Source organism: Theropithecus gelada, chromosome 11, assembly GCF_003255815.1.
Source record: "Theropithecus gelada isolate Dixy chromosome 11, Tgel_1.0, whole genome shotgun sequence".
Taxonomy (NCBI): domain Eukaryota; kingdom Metazoa; phylum Chordata; class Mammalia; order Primates; family Cercopithecidae; genus Theropithecus; species Theropithecus gelada.
This window is the reverse complement of record NC_037679.1, coordinates 60,661,696-60,674,333: the sequence shown is the minus strand read 5'-3', so window position 1 is coordinate 60,674,333 and position 12,638 is coordinate 60,661,696. Positions and strand designations below refer to the sequence as shown.

At 39.1% G+C, this 12,638-nt stretch overlaps 1 protein-coding gene across 1 annotated transcript; it reads right to left on the bottom strand.

The window, feature by feature from the left end:
• Positions 1-919: 919 nt before the first annotated feature.
• SPIC (Spi-C transcription factor) lies at positions 920-12,297 on the bottom strand. Its single transcript, XM_025403556.1, has 6 exons — positions 12,143-12,297; positions 10,743-10,822; positions 9,989-10,082; positions 8,122-8,234; positions 4,956-5,064; positions 920-1,572 (listed from the first exon to the last, which is right to left on the bottom strand). The coding sequence occupies exons 2-6, from the start codon at positions 10,743-10,745 to the stop codon at positions 1,145-1,147; spliced, it is 747 nt and encodes a 248-aa protein (XP_025259341.1). The 5' UTR covers positions 10,746-10,822; positions 12,143-12,297; the 3' UTR covers positions 920-1,144.
• Positions 12,298-12,638: the final 341 nt, after the last annotated feature.

Sequence of the window (12,638 nt, the reverse complement as noted above, 5' to 3'; positions counted from 1 at the left end):
TTAAGTTGTAAAAATCGGTAAGATCAAAAGAGAAGGAAAGAAAAAAATGCTAAGGAACCTGAATAGACATTTGTAGTGATGTTTTTAAAGCCATGAACCCATTTTGGCACAAAGGCTTTATCATATGCAGTCATTTTTTTGTAAATGATTTTTTGTAAAGCCATCAGATATACAAGAGTGAATTTCCTTACCTGAGTACATGACAAGAAAATGTTGAAATCAATATATAAGTCAAATCATCTGTACTGGCACTGTTAATCTAGAGGAAGGTGGTTGCATAGAAGATAGCAAGAATTTAGACCAGCTTATTGAAGTGGGAAAAGACAAATCAAAGAGCTTCGGAGGTAGGGTTTGCCTCTTACAAAAATTAAAAATATAAGTCACTGTCAGTGTTGTGCTTGGGAGTCAGCAGCCAAAAACAAACAAACAAACAAACAGAAAAAGCTGTCATCGTCTGTGAAAGGAAAAGGAAAAAGAAAAAGACTGCATCCACTGAAGTATGCAGAAAAAGAAACAATTTTTAAAATAAAATAAAGTGGGTAAGTTGGGAGCTTAGCAATGGACATACAGAATGGAGTAATAGACACGGGAGGCTCCAAAAGGTGGGAGGATGGCAGGGGTATGAGGGATGAAATCCTACCTATTGGGTACAATGTTCACTATTCTGGTGATGAGGATGCTACGCAATATATTTCACCACTATGCAATATATCAAAGCAACAAAACTGCACTTGTACTCCTAAATCCATAAAAGTAAAAAATTATCTTGGCTGAGACCTCTTTAAAAAAATAATAAAATAAAAAAATAAAAATTTTAAAAAGAGAGACTAGTAAGAGCAGAGCAAGGACATTTAGTCTATACTTTCAAATGGGCTTGATCATTTGAAACAATAAAGTTGTTCATTGAATCTTCACAAAGTATTATAAAAAAGTTTTTTCATCGGTAGAATTTCCCAACAAGTTAGTATAGATCACATGCTCTTTGATAAAAGCAACAATAAAGTTAATTTTTTTCTCTTTAGTATTTGCTTTAAGAAAAAAATTCTAAATTTCTTCAGAAGAGGGAAAAAAGAGACAGAGGCAGAAATCCTTAAAATTTGTAGGGATTTCCGATGCCAGTAAACCATGAAATATGAGAGTATATTTAGCAATCATGGTGATTTAGCTCATGGTAATTGGCATATGTATAATTATAATTTGCATTCCAGTTATTTAAACTGAGATATTCTTGATCAGGTTGGACACATTGTGAGTAGAAGATCTCTTTCCCCAGGAAATAGGATGGAGAGAGTCTTTGTAGAATGGCCTCACTGAACTGGTAAGTCAGCTTCCTCCGGATTTTAGTAATTTCCCCACTTCTTCCGTAATTTCTCAGCGCCCTGGCCATTTTCTGGTAAGTCATGGTCTTCCTGTTGCCTTTTCTTTTCCCCCAAAGCTCGGCAAGTTTTTCTTTGTTTTTTGATACAAACTGAAAGATGCCTTTGGTTTTATCTACCCACTGAATACAAGATGCCATCTCTGGATTACACAGGGATTCGTGAAGGTATTCAAACAGTCGCAGCTTCTTCCTGCCTAAAATGAAGGGAAATGAAGGGAAACAAGGTCAGACTCCGCCGTGGCTATACACCAAGAACATCTTCAGGAAGGGTTTGTTCAGCAACTACCATTAAAAGCTTCATTGAGACTGGTTTTTCTCCTACTCACTGCCCTTACGAATGCATGATGGCATCATTTTACAGGACTCGAAGGTCAAGGATCTATTTGGCCTACTGAAGTTTCAGCTGGATCTTTCTTTGCTGGAGAGGTTAAGAATGTTGTCTGGCGGGGCGCGGTGGCTCACGCCTGTAATCCCAGCACTTTGGGAGGCCGAGGAGGGCGGATCCCTTGAGGTCAGGAGTTCACCAGCCCGGCCAATATGGTGAAACCCCGTCTCTACTAAAAATACAAAAATTAGCCAGGCGTGGTGGCACGCGCCTGGGAGGCTGAGGCAGGAGAATCATTTGAACCCAGGAGAATCACTTGAGAATGAAGTTGCAGTGAGCCACTGTACTCCAGCCTGGGCAACAGACTGAGACTCTGTCTCAAATAACAAAACAAAACAAAACAAAACAAAACTTTCTACAGAACAATATTGAGCAAAATGGCCCACAAAGTTTAGCGGTTTTGAAGAGAAGCCTCAAAAAGCCATTTCCAGAAAGCAAGTCATTTGAAGGGGCTTTATTCAAATGAGTTAAGGGATGTAAATGCACTTTGTAAAATGCAAAATAGAACGCAAATGTAAGGTAATATTAAGAAAATGAATACCAAAGACCTAGGCAAAAATGCTAACTCTGGGTCTGCACAATTACTTGAAAAATAAAAAAGAAAAACTCAAATGGAAATGCCAAAAATGTTTTTATATCACTTTATTTATTTAACAATGCAATGGACACTGTGATATTTCTCATTGTTGTGAAATAAAATGGTACCACTAGAAGTTTTGTCTTTTTAGGAACATGGCCATTTATATTTCAAAATAACTAGGCAGGACGTTGAGAAAATCTGTATGGGGTTTGTTCAGTTGATAGGATTTCTTTTGCATAACAGCTCATGAGAACAAAAGTGACAGCCCATTTTGTGACTTCTGACTTAGTCTGTAAATACCGTGCTCTGCCAGATCTATCAGTAGCTAAAAATTTGCAGCCAAATTCTGTTTTCCCTTGAGGAGGTATACTAGTGGATTCCCAAACGCTTTAAACAGTCTCTGGGGAATAATACTTTTGCATGACGCATTTATCACTCATCCGAAGACCTCAAACATTTTTACAAAGATTGTCTTTTATATTATATTATCTTGAGTTTATGAATTGAGAAATGAAAAAAAGGGACTTACCAAAAAACACATCGTGAATTAAAGTCACAGCTTAAACAAAACTCTCTGCCTGTCAAGACTGATCAAGTCAGTCTTAATGGATCATCATCTTTTAAAGTTTTCCATATATTTTTAATGTTTAGATTTTATTTATTTATTTATTTTTGAGACGGAGTCTCGCTCTGTCACCCAGGCTGGAGTGCAGTGGCACAGTCTTAGCTCACTGCAACCTCTGCCTCCCGGGTTCAAGTGATTCTCCTGCCTCAGCCTCCTGACCTCAAGTGATCTGCCCACTTCAGTCTCCCAAAGTACTGAGATTACAGGCATGAGCTACCATGCCCGGCCTATAATTTTTTTGTAAAGTGAATCAGGTAGCCTCCTTGAACCAGAAGCGGTTCAGAAAGACTCCCTCAGTTATATATTTTATCTATTTATTTATTTTTATTTTAATTAATTAATTTTTTTTTTTTTTTTTTAGTTGAAGTCTCACTCTGTCACTCAGGCTGGAGTGCAGTGACTTGATCTTGGCTCACTGCAACCTCAACCTCCTGGACTCAAGTGATCCTCCCACCTCAGCCTCCCCAGTAGCTGGGATTACAGGCACCCACCACCATGCCCAACTAAATTTTTTGTATTTTTTGTAGAGACGAAGTTTCGCCACGTTGGCCAGGCTGGTCTCTAACTCCTGACCTCAAGAGATCCGTCTACCTTGGCCTCCCAAAGTGCTGGGATTACAGGCTTGAGCCTCCGTGTCCAGAATTTACTTAAGATATATTATTTACAGGAAAAAATGCAAGAGTATAATCCCCTTTGTAATTTCAAAGGATATGCATATACTTGTACATGTGAAAAATTTTTTAAAAACAAGCTTTTCTAAAAATATGTAAAATACACTGGAACTTTTACTTTCACTTTGTACTTTAGTTTGAGTCTTTTACCATGAGTATTATAATACTTTTATTTTTAAAAATAAAAAGAGCTAGACTCTGTCTCAAAAAAATTAAAAAATAAATAAATGAAAAAATAAAAATAAAAATGAATAAATAAAATGTATTGGTGAGGGAGTCTCTCTGAACCTATTTTGGTTCGGGGGCTGCCTGAATCACAATCACATTTTTAAAAAATTAGCTGGCCGGGCATGGTGGCTCACGCCTGTAATCCCAGCACTTTGGAAGGCTGGATCACCTGAGGCCAGAGGTTCGAGACCAGCCTGGCCAACATGGCAAAACTCTGTCCCTACTAAAAATACAAAAAATGGGCCAGGCATGGTGGTGGGTGCCTGTAATCCTAGCTACTCAGGAGGCTGAGGCAGGAGAACTGCTTGAGCTGGGGAGGCAGAAGCTGCAGTGAACTGAGATCATGCCACTGCACTCCAGCCTGGGCAATAAGAAAAAAAAAAAAGGATGATAGTGGAGCTGAAAAATTCCTATCACCTAGTATCTACTATATATACGTTTTATCATTATTTTGGATTGTACTCCTTCTACTTAATTTTCTTTTAAAGTTAACTGTAAAACAATCAATAAATAATAAAATTAAAATTAAAAAATAAAAAGTTAACTGTGAAACAGCCTCAGGCAAGTGCTTCAGCAGGTATTCCACAAGGCACTGTTATCATAGGAGATGACAGCTCCATGTGTTATTGTCCCTGAAGACGTTCCAGTGGAACAAGATGTGGAGGTGGAAGACAGTGACAGTGATGATCCTGACACTGTTATGCCTAGGCTAATGTGTGTGTTTGTGTCTCCATTTTTAACAAAATAAGTTCAAAAAGTGAAAAATAAAAATTTTAAAGTTTAAAAATAGGAGGCTGGGTGTGGTGGCTCACACCTGTAATCCTAGCATTTCAGATGGCTTGAATCCAGGAGTTTCAGACCCAGCCTGGACAACAGAGTGAGACTCTGTCTCAAAAAAAAGACATATGACGTCTCACCCAAGATGAATGGCTTGGACTGGTTCAAGAAGTCAGAGTTAAATTACTCTCAATTGTGATAAGAGAATATTTTGCAAATACAATTCCAAACTCAGTTATAAATTCCCTTTAAAGTGGCTATGAGGAAGATCTGGTTCTTTTACCTATATAATGAATGACGGATCAACGTACCTTTTCCCCCCTTTTGCTGGAGAACAGTGGGTTGTACCAGCTGGTTTTCAGTTATGTTCTGCAGAGATTGATGAATATTTCCTTCAAAATAGAAGTCCGCAGCACTGTTCTATATAAATAATGTAGCAGGATGTTAAGTGAGACTTTCCCTGTGGCCCCCTATTATAGGCTGAAGTCAAAACTAGGGGAAAAAGAGGCTAAGCCTCTCCCAGGTTGTTAAAGGAATTACCCCCAACTGCAGCCAGATAGCTCCCAGGGCAGCACTAGCATCAAATCCACATAAAGAGAGGACCAGGGGACAGAGGGTAGTCTTTGGCTTTGTGAGTCGTGTCATGTCCTACCCTCCCTACAAGAAAGAAGGGATTGCTTAAAGCCCGTGGTACCAGCAGAAAGGGAAGATGGGCTTCCATTCCTGTGCTGGATGCCCATGTAGGCAAGGGAAGATAAGAAAGATGTCAATAGGCAGCTAGGAAGATAAAATAAATTAAGTAATGAAAACAATAAAAATGTTAAAAGACAAGAAAGGACCGAGCATGGTGACTCAGGCCTGTAATCTCAACAATTTGGGAAGCCAAGGCAGGAGAATCACTTGAGCCCAGGAGTTCAAGACCAGCCTGGGCAACTCAGAGAGGCCCCACCTCTACAAAAGTTTTTAAAATTAGGCCTGGTGCAGTGGCTCATGCCTGTAATCCTAGCACTTTGGGAGGCCGAGGCAGGTGGATCACCTGAAGTCAAGAGTTCGAGACCAGCCTGGCCAACATGGTGAAACCCCATCTCTAATAAAAGTACAAAAAAAAAAAAAAATGGCTGGGTGCTCAGTGGCTCAGTCTTGTAATCCCAACACTTTGGGAGGCCGAGGTGGGTGGATCGCCTGAGGTCAGGAGTTTGAGAGCAGCCTGGGCAACATGGTGAAACCCCGTCTCTACTAAAAATACAAAAATTAGCTGGGCATGGTGGCAGGCACCTATAATCCCAGCTAGCTACTAGGGAGGCTGAGGCAGGAGAATCGCTTGAACCTGGGAGGCGGAGGTTGCAGTGAGCCAAGATCAAACCATTGCACTCCAGCCTGGGTGACAACAGTGAAACTCTGTCTCAAAATAATAATAAAAATAATAATTAGCCGTGGCTGGTGGTGTGCACCTGTAATCCCACCTACTTGGGAGGCTGAGGCAGGAGAATCGTTTGAACCCAGGAGGCACAGGTTGCAGTGAGCCAAGATGGTGCCATTGCACTACAGCCTGGGCAACAGAGCAAAAAAAATTAAATTTAAAAATTACTCAGGTGTGGTGGCACATGCCTATAGTCCCAGCTACTTAGGAAGCTGAGGCAGGAGGATCTCTTGACCCCAGGAGTTTGAGGCTTTGGTGAGTTACAATTGTACCACTGCACTCCAACCTAAATGAGAGAACAATACCCTGTCGAAAAAGAAAGAAGAAAGAAAGAAAGAGAGAGAGAGAGAGAGAAAGAGAGAAAGAGAGAAAGAGAGAAAGAGAGAAAGAGAGAAAGAAAGAAAGAAAGAAAGAAAGAAAGAAAGAAAGAAAGAAAGAAAGAAAGAAAGAAAGAAAGAAAGAGAAAGAAAGAAAGAAAGGAAGGAAGAAAGAAAAGGAAGGAAGGAAGGAAGGAAGGAAGGAAGGAAGGAAGGAAGGAAGGAAGGAAGAGAAAGAAAGATGACAGCCAAGGGAAGGCAGAATAAAGAAAGGGGACAGGAAGAAGCAGCCCAAGCTCCTACCATTTACATATGGCAAGAATATGCGGGTTTCCAAGGGTTAAACACCGGGAAGGGGCTGGGCTTGAGCTGTCTTTCCACACCCCAGTCAAGAACACTGACCAGCAGGCAAGGAGTCCCCAGGGATAAGAGGTTGTGAGGTGCATGCTAGAAAATGGGAGTTGAAGTAGAAAGAAGTAGGGCTGCCAGATTTAGTAAATAAAAATATTGGGCATCTTTCATTTTACCTGGGAATCCTAAGTGGAGGTGGAAGAGGTTAAGCTGGAACCAAAGCACTCTCTAATTAAAATTTTTATTTAAATTTTTTTTCTTTTTGAGACAGGACCTTGCTCTGTTGCTCAGGCTGGTCTCGAACTCTTGGGCTCAAGTGATCCTTCCTCCTCAGCCTCCCAAAGCTTTGGGATTACAGGTGTGAGCTACTGCACCCAGCCCGAAGCACTCTCTTAAAATAAAATGTCTTGTGAAGAGGCCCCAAGGGAATAATTTATAGAAACAGAAAAAGGACATTTGACATGGCATGATTGAAGGTAGTGACGGAAGAAAAATAAAAACCAATTCACATTTATACCTCATCCCATGAAGACTGCTTGATAAAATGGATGTGTGAAGAAAACAACGAAAAGAATATATGAATGTGGAGATAGCAGGACGTTTCCCTTTGCAGGTGCTGCTATTAATAAAATATAAATGAATTGGTCCAATACATGCAGATAACACTGAGTTTGAGAAGGAAAACAGAGCAGGCTAATACAAGACTGTAGGTAAAGCCAGTGCAGGGGCAGTTTGGACCTTTGCCCTGTGGCTTATAGGGGAAATTTTTTTGCAATTTCCCAGATGGACTAAGGAGAAGCAATTGATGTGAACATCCTGAAAACACCTCCTTTTTACAGAAGTCATTCAAACCACTCTGAGGCTAAACAGAGCAATGATGAAGGGTCACTTCCTTCCTAACAGCATATGATCATCCATGTTGACTGTCAATTTCAGACTACAGCTGATGGTCCTTAAAAAGCATTTTCAGGCAGAGCACAGTGGCTCACACCTGTAATCCTAGCACTTTGGGAGGCTAAGGCGGGTGGATCACCTGAAGTCAGGAGTTTGAAGCCAGCCTGGCCAATATGTGGAAACCCTGTCTCCACTAAAAATACAGAAGTTAACTGGGCGTTGTGGTGCATGCCTGTAACCCCAGCTACTTGGGAGGCTGAGGCAGGAGAATCGCTTGAACCCAGGAGGCGGAGGTTGCAGTGAGCTGAGATTGAGCCACTGAACCCCAGCCTGGGTGACAGAGCCAGACTCCATCTCAAAAAAAAAAAAAAAAAAGAAGAAACCATTTTCATAGTCATTGCTGCCTTTAAGCTGGGTTTCAGACAGTGTATGTGAAATGGAAGCCTGGCAAGAATAGGATATTTGACTGTTACTGACGGATGGTCTGATACTTACAATTACCGTTCTCCAATTATAGACAGGCTCCTCTGTAGGCAACACTCCATAGCAGCTGGAATTTCCTTTGACATGAGGACGATGGTTGATTAAAGCCAGGTAATTTTTGTAATCTAATTTTAAATCAGAGAAAGAAACTAAAAAAGTCAAAGTTTGTATTTGTGCATATATATATGTGTGTGTGTGTGTGTACATATATGCACTTACAGATGCAATTGCTTTTATCTGTTTTCTTGCCACTTTGCACTTCTCCTGTGGTGTTTATCTCATTATGCTGCTCTTATGGATACTGTTATACATATTCCATTTGGAGAACATGCTCCTTGACGGCTGAGACCTCATGATTTCTTTTCTTTCTTTCTTTCTTTTTTTTTTTTTTTAAGACAAGGTCTCTCTCTGTTACCCAGGCTGGAGTGCAGCCGTGTTATCTTGGTTCACTGCAGCCTGTGCCTCCCAGCCTCAAGTGATCCTCCCACCTCAGCCTCCCAAGTAGCTGAGACTCCAGGCACACACCACCACACTTCGCTAATTTTTGTATTTTTTGTAGAGACAGGGTTTTGCCATGTTGCCCAGGCTGGTCTTGAACTCCTGGGCTCGAGTGACCCACCCAGCTCGGCCTCCCAAAGTGCTGGAATTACATGTGTGAGCCACCGTGCCCAGCTCACATGATTTCTCTTATCTTGGAACACTCTGTAATACCCTATGTAAACTTAATACACAACATATTTGCATTCTATTTAGACTACATAGTCCATGGGATAATGGATGAGGAAGTTTAAAAATACTTATTCTTCCAGGTAGAATATATCTTGTTGGGTGGGTGGAAGGTCTATAAGATTTATTAGAACAATTTAAAAGCCTTTTGTGAATAGTTAAAATGAACTGTCTATTAGATAAATAAATGTCAACCAGATATTTCTAATAGCAGATAATTATGTATCTTTGTATTCCTGTGTGGAATGTCATCCTCTATATTCTCCGCATTTTTGTATGTGAGACTTTAGTTTTATTTAGGCTAGATACTCCTGGGCATATTTTGCCTTTGCTAGAATTAATCCTGGATGCTTCAGGTAAAAATGAAAATGATCTTCTCGTTTTTGAGTCCAGAAGTTCCAGACCAGCCTGGGCAACATAGTAAGACTCTCTCTCTACAAAAAAAAAAAAAAAATTAAATTATAGAAAAAAAGGTCGCCGGGCACGGTGGCTCACGCCTGTAATCCCAGCACTTTGGGAGGCCAAGATGGACGGATCACGAGGTCAGGAGATCAAGACCATCCTGGTTAACATGGTGAAACTCCGTCTCTACCAAAAATAGAAAAAATTAGCCGGGCGTGGTGGTGGGCGCCTGTAGTCCCAGCTACTTGGGAGGCTGAGGCAGGAGAATGGCCTGAACCCGGGAGGTGGAGCTTGCAGTGAGCCGAGATCACGCCACTGCACTCCTGCCTGGGTGACAGAGCAAGACTCCGTCTCAAAAAAAAAAAAAAAAAAAAAAGGAAAAAACAAAGAAAAGGTCTTCTCTGTTCTGATCATTATTCTGGAATATAGTGGCGCCATCTCAGCTTACTGAAGCTTCTGCCTCTCGGGTTCGCACTTCTTAAGCCTCAGCCTCCAGAGTAGCTGGGATTACAAGCATGCTACCATGCCTAGCTAATTTTTGTATTTTTAGTAAAGACAGGGTTTCGCCATGTTGGCCAGGCAGGTCTTGAACTCCTAGTCTTAAGTGATCTGCCTACCTTGGCCTCCCAAAGTGCTGGGATTACAGACGTGAGCCACCACACCTGGTCAGCTGATCATTATTCTTATATGTGTATGTGACCAACAAGCCATTTGATGTACCAGCAGAAGAGGGTAAATGACTTATCTTTACCTGGCGAGTACTGAAGATCTCCAGTTGAATGTTGCCTCAGAACCTCAAAAGCATCCTCAAATGCTTGACCCAGCTTGTCTTGTTCAACACACGTCTATTGGAACAATGATAGAATTCTGGAGTTTTAGAATTACCAGTTAAACTGAATCTCCCTGATTTAAAATAGTATTTAGTCTAAAGGAGGGTTTCTCAATCTTGACACTATGGACATTTGGTGCTGGCCGTCTCTGTTGTCAGGGGGCTGCCTATGCATTGTATGATGTTCAGCAGCTTCCCTGGCCTCTACCCACTGGTTGCCAGTAGCACCTTCACAGATGTGACCATCAAAAATGTTTCTGACATCACCAAATGAACCCTGAGGCACAAAATCAATCACAGGTGAAACCCACTCCATGATAGTATAGTATTTAGAGAATGCTATTCATTCTGTAGTATAGTATTTAACATTATTGCAAAATTTTAGCAAGGAGTTGTAGAGCAGAGGAGAGTGATTTAGAAAAAAGGGTCAAGGAAATATCTTCAATGGAACAGAACCTGTGAATTGTTCTTTAAAAGTGAAATGCTCTTATTTTCTAAAGTATGTCTCCAAGACCTAAAATTGAATTGCTTTGCAAACTATTTCATATCCTTATTAATATGATCGATATATTTTACTTTTAAAATGAAGGGACAGTAAAGAAAAAAAAATTTTAATTATTATGCTATAGACATCCTCTGTGGACAGAGTAAAGAAAATTTTAAAATGTCAACTTACCATATTTCATTAATAAATTGACAATTCTGTTTCTTAGCAGTTGTTGCTTGAAGAAAATAAAATAAAACAAGTTGACAATCCTGAAAAAATTTAATATTTAAAAAGCAAAATTAAATGCAGTCTCTAATTTTATTCTGAATAAGATCTTGCTCAAAGATATTTTCTGAAAATATCTTATATAAACCAAGAGTACCTCCTGAATTCTCTTTGATGAGTACAAATTTTTTTCTACAAAATTTTCTACAGACACTTCTTTTTGCTTTTCCATGATTACAAAATGTTTTAAATATTAAAATAGCTTTATAGTCAATTATCTAAGCTGTTTGATTGATAAGAGAAATTGGAAATAACTCAAAAGTATATGTAAGTATTTCAAAATTACTTTAAATATTCTAAAATTCTGAAAATCAAAATCCTTTTTACCTTAGCATAGCCTTATAAAAGTAGGACTTTTTTTTAAACCTTTCTTTGGTGTTATATTGCCTTCTGAGAATCTGGCAAAAGCCATCCTTTTCCTCCCATGAAAATTGGGCTTAAATTGCAAATAAAATTTAGCCTATGAAGACTATCTTGGACTTGTTTGAATCCTAGGTTAAGAAAACTGGTCTAGAATTTTGTTATTTACTTTCTTATCTCTAAGTAATTCTGATTTTACTTTAGGTAAACAATTATCACACAGACCCACAATTAAATGCTTTTAACTGTACATTCTATAGAACAACACAAGGAACAAACACAAACCAACCCACATAATAAAAAGAACTGTGGTGGGTCCAAAATTGTTTATCATTCCATTAAGTAAACCTAGCGATTCTTTTTATATAAGTGTTTATCTTCTTAGTATTTTTCCAGCAAACACAATGTGTTTACTCTTTAGTATTTAATGCTGAATAATAAAATGAGATGATGTAATCTAATGCCAATATTATACATATCCATCATATATCAACATAACATGTTAAACATCAAAATTCTATTTGGCTCTTTGAAATCACTACATCATGTCAGTTAAAAGAAAATAGAAGAAAATCCAGAAATCACTCTTTGGCTCATGGTCTTTAGTGAATATTATCAGTAGTACATATTTTTTAAAAGTCATGTCAATGATTTTCAACTACTTGCTTTGACTCAAAAGTGCAGAAGCACTGAATGTTGTACTTTGAATTAAATGCTTAAAAATGAACATGTTCTCTTTGACTAAAATGCTTCACAAGACTATCACAACTATTAAAAGTAGCAAATCTAAAGGGACGAAAAAGCTCAAAAACATTATTGATTACCACGATTGCTTAATACTTCTTGCATCTGAACCCGCAGACAATGAGAAACACTCATTAGGCCAAAGGAAAAAATGAACAGTGATTAGAAGATATTTAGAAAAACATAAGCTGAGAACTTACCGGGAAGACACTTCAACCCTTTATAGAGATGTTTCATTAATATCAGAATGGTAAATTCAACGGAAGGCTATCGTGAAAATAAAAAATTATTTTCCAGTGTGATGGCTCTGACGAAAAAAATAGTAATATTTTTTTAAAATTAGAATTGTTAAGACACAACCATCAAGAACACACTGGCAGAGTTGCATTAAATAGCTGTTTTTAAGGAAGTTCTTCAAAAGGGGATTTTTTTTAAAAGATACAGTGCCTTCACAATTTCTATTTCATGATACTACCAGTAGACACCAGGGGCTATTATTTTGAAGAGGCACATAGTAGTTTGCACCCCATCAGCCAAAAAGCAAAAAAGCATTAGAACAAACCCCATGAAACCCCGCCCAACTTAGGTTGCAGCTCTTCAGATTTCATAGCCCCACTGGAAACTTCTAACCCATGCAACTCAGGCCCACCCTTCTTTTTTTTTTTTAATGCATATTACTTCTCTCCCAATTCTGGA